The 1,067-nt window shown below is 48.8% G+C and overlaps 1 protein-coding gene across 2 annotated transcripts in view; it reads left to right on the top strand.

The window, feature by feature from the left end:
• The window catches only part of SMC1A (structural maintenance of chromosomes 1A), a 78,066-nt gene that overhangs the window by 43,139 nt on the left and 33,860 nt on the right, over positions 1-1,067 (top strand). For both annotated transcript variants that reach the window (XM_011970364.1, XM_011970363.1), the window contains one exon: positions 370-480. In XM_011970364.1, the coding sequence (XP_011825754.1) occupies positions 370-480 (111 nt within the window). The remainder of the gene's footprint in view (positions 1-369; positions 481-1,067) is intronic.

The raw sequence follows: 1,067 nt of genomic DNA, 5'->3' as shown, positions 1-1,067 counted from the left end.
GATTCTCCTGCCTCAGCCTCCCGAGCATTTGGGATTACAGGTGTGCACCACCACTCCTGACTAATTTTTGTATTTTTAGTACAGACAGGGTTTCACCATGTTGGCCAGGCTGGTCTCAAACTTCTGACCTCAAGTGATTCACCTGCCTTGGCCTCCCAAAGTGCTGGGATTATAGGTGCAACCCACTGCGCCTGGCCATAGAGCTCAATTTTGAACTTGAGTCATTCTGCCTGCAAAGCCTCTGTTCCTTCTGCCATGGTGCTTTCTAGCAAGGTGCTTTCTCAAAGATTGAAGGCTGCAAAGGAGCTCCCTATAGAGGTGCACTCTCATGGCCAGTCTGCTCCACTTGACTCTCTGTTGCCATTGCAGGGTAGCTCCCAGGGGGAGGACTCAGTGAGTGGTTCACAGAGAATTTCCAGTATCTATGCACGAGAGGCCCTCATTGAGATTGACTACGGTGATCTGTGTGAGGATCTGAAGGTGAGGATCAGCCACAGGGGTATGTGGAGGTGGGAGTTGGGTGGGAGTGGGACCATCTTCCTAGCTGTCCAGAGAGGGGGTTAGCCCATCGGGGAAAGCTGGCAAGGGAGGGAGTATTGAGTTGTGAGGCAGGATCTCCGCCTCATATACACACAGACATATGCACATTCCCTACCCCACACCCCGAGTTACTCCTGCCCTTTCCTGCTATCAGTCTTCCCCTTACCTGTGTGTATATAACTAAGCTAAGCCTAGGTACACACAGAGAAGAGACTTCAGTACAGTGAACAGATTGACCTCAGGTGTTCCTTAGGGCTCTTTCCTCCTCACTTGGCATTCTTTCATCCTGGGTATCACTTCACTTCCATGGCTTCCACTGCAATCTCTATGCTAGGTCTCACAGGTACCTCAAACCCTAGCCTTCCTCCCCATATTTACCCATCTCAGTCCCATTCACATGCTCAGCCAGAAATCTGAGCCTCATCCTTGACTTCTCCCTCTTTCACTTTACATAATCAATTAATTACCAAGCCCTGTGGATTCTGCTTCTTAAATAGCTTTCTTTCTTTTTCTTTTTTTTTTTTTTT

This window comes from Mandrillus leucophaeus, unplaced genomic scaffold, assembly GCF_000951045.1.
Source record: "Mandrillus leucophaeus isolate KB7577 unplaced genomic scaffold, Mleu.le_1.0 Scaffold946, whole genome shotgun sequence".
Taxonomy (NCBI): Eukaryota; Metazoa; Chordata; class Mammalia; order Primates; family Cercopithecidae; genus Mandrillus; species Mandrillus leucophaeus.
This window is presented reverse-complemented; position numbering and strand designations above follow the sequence as displayed.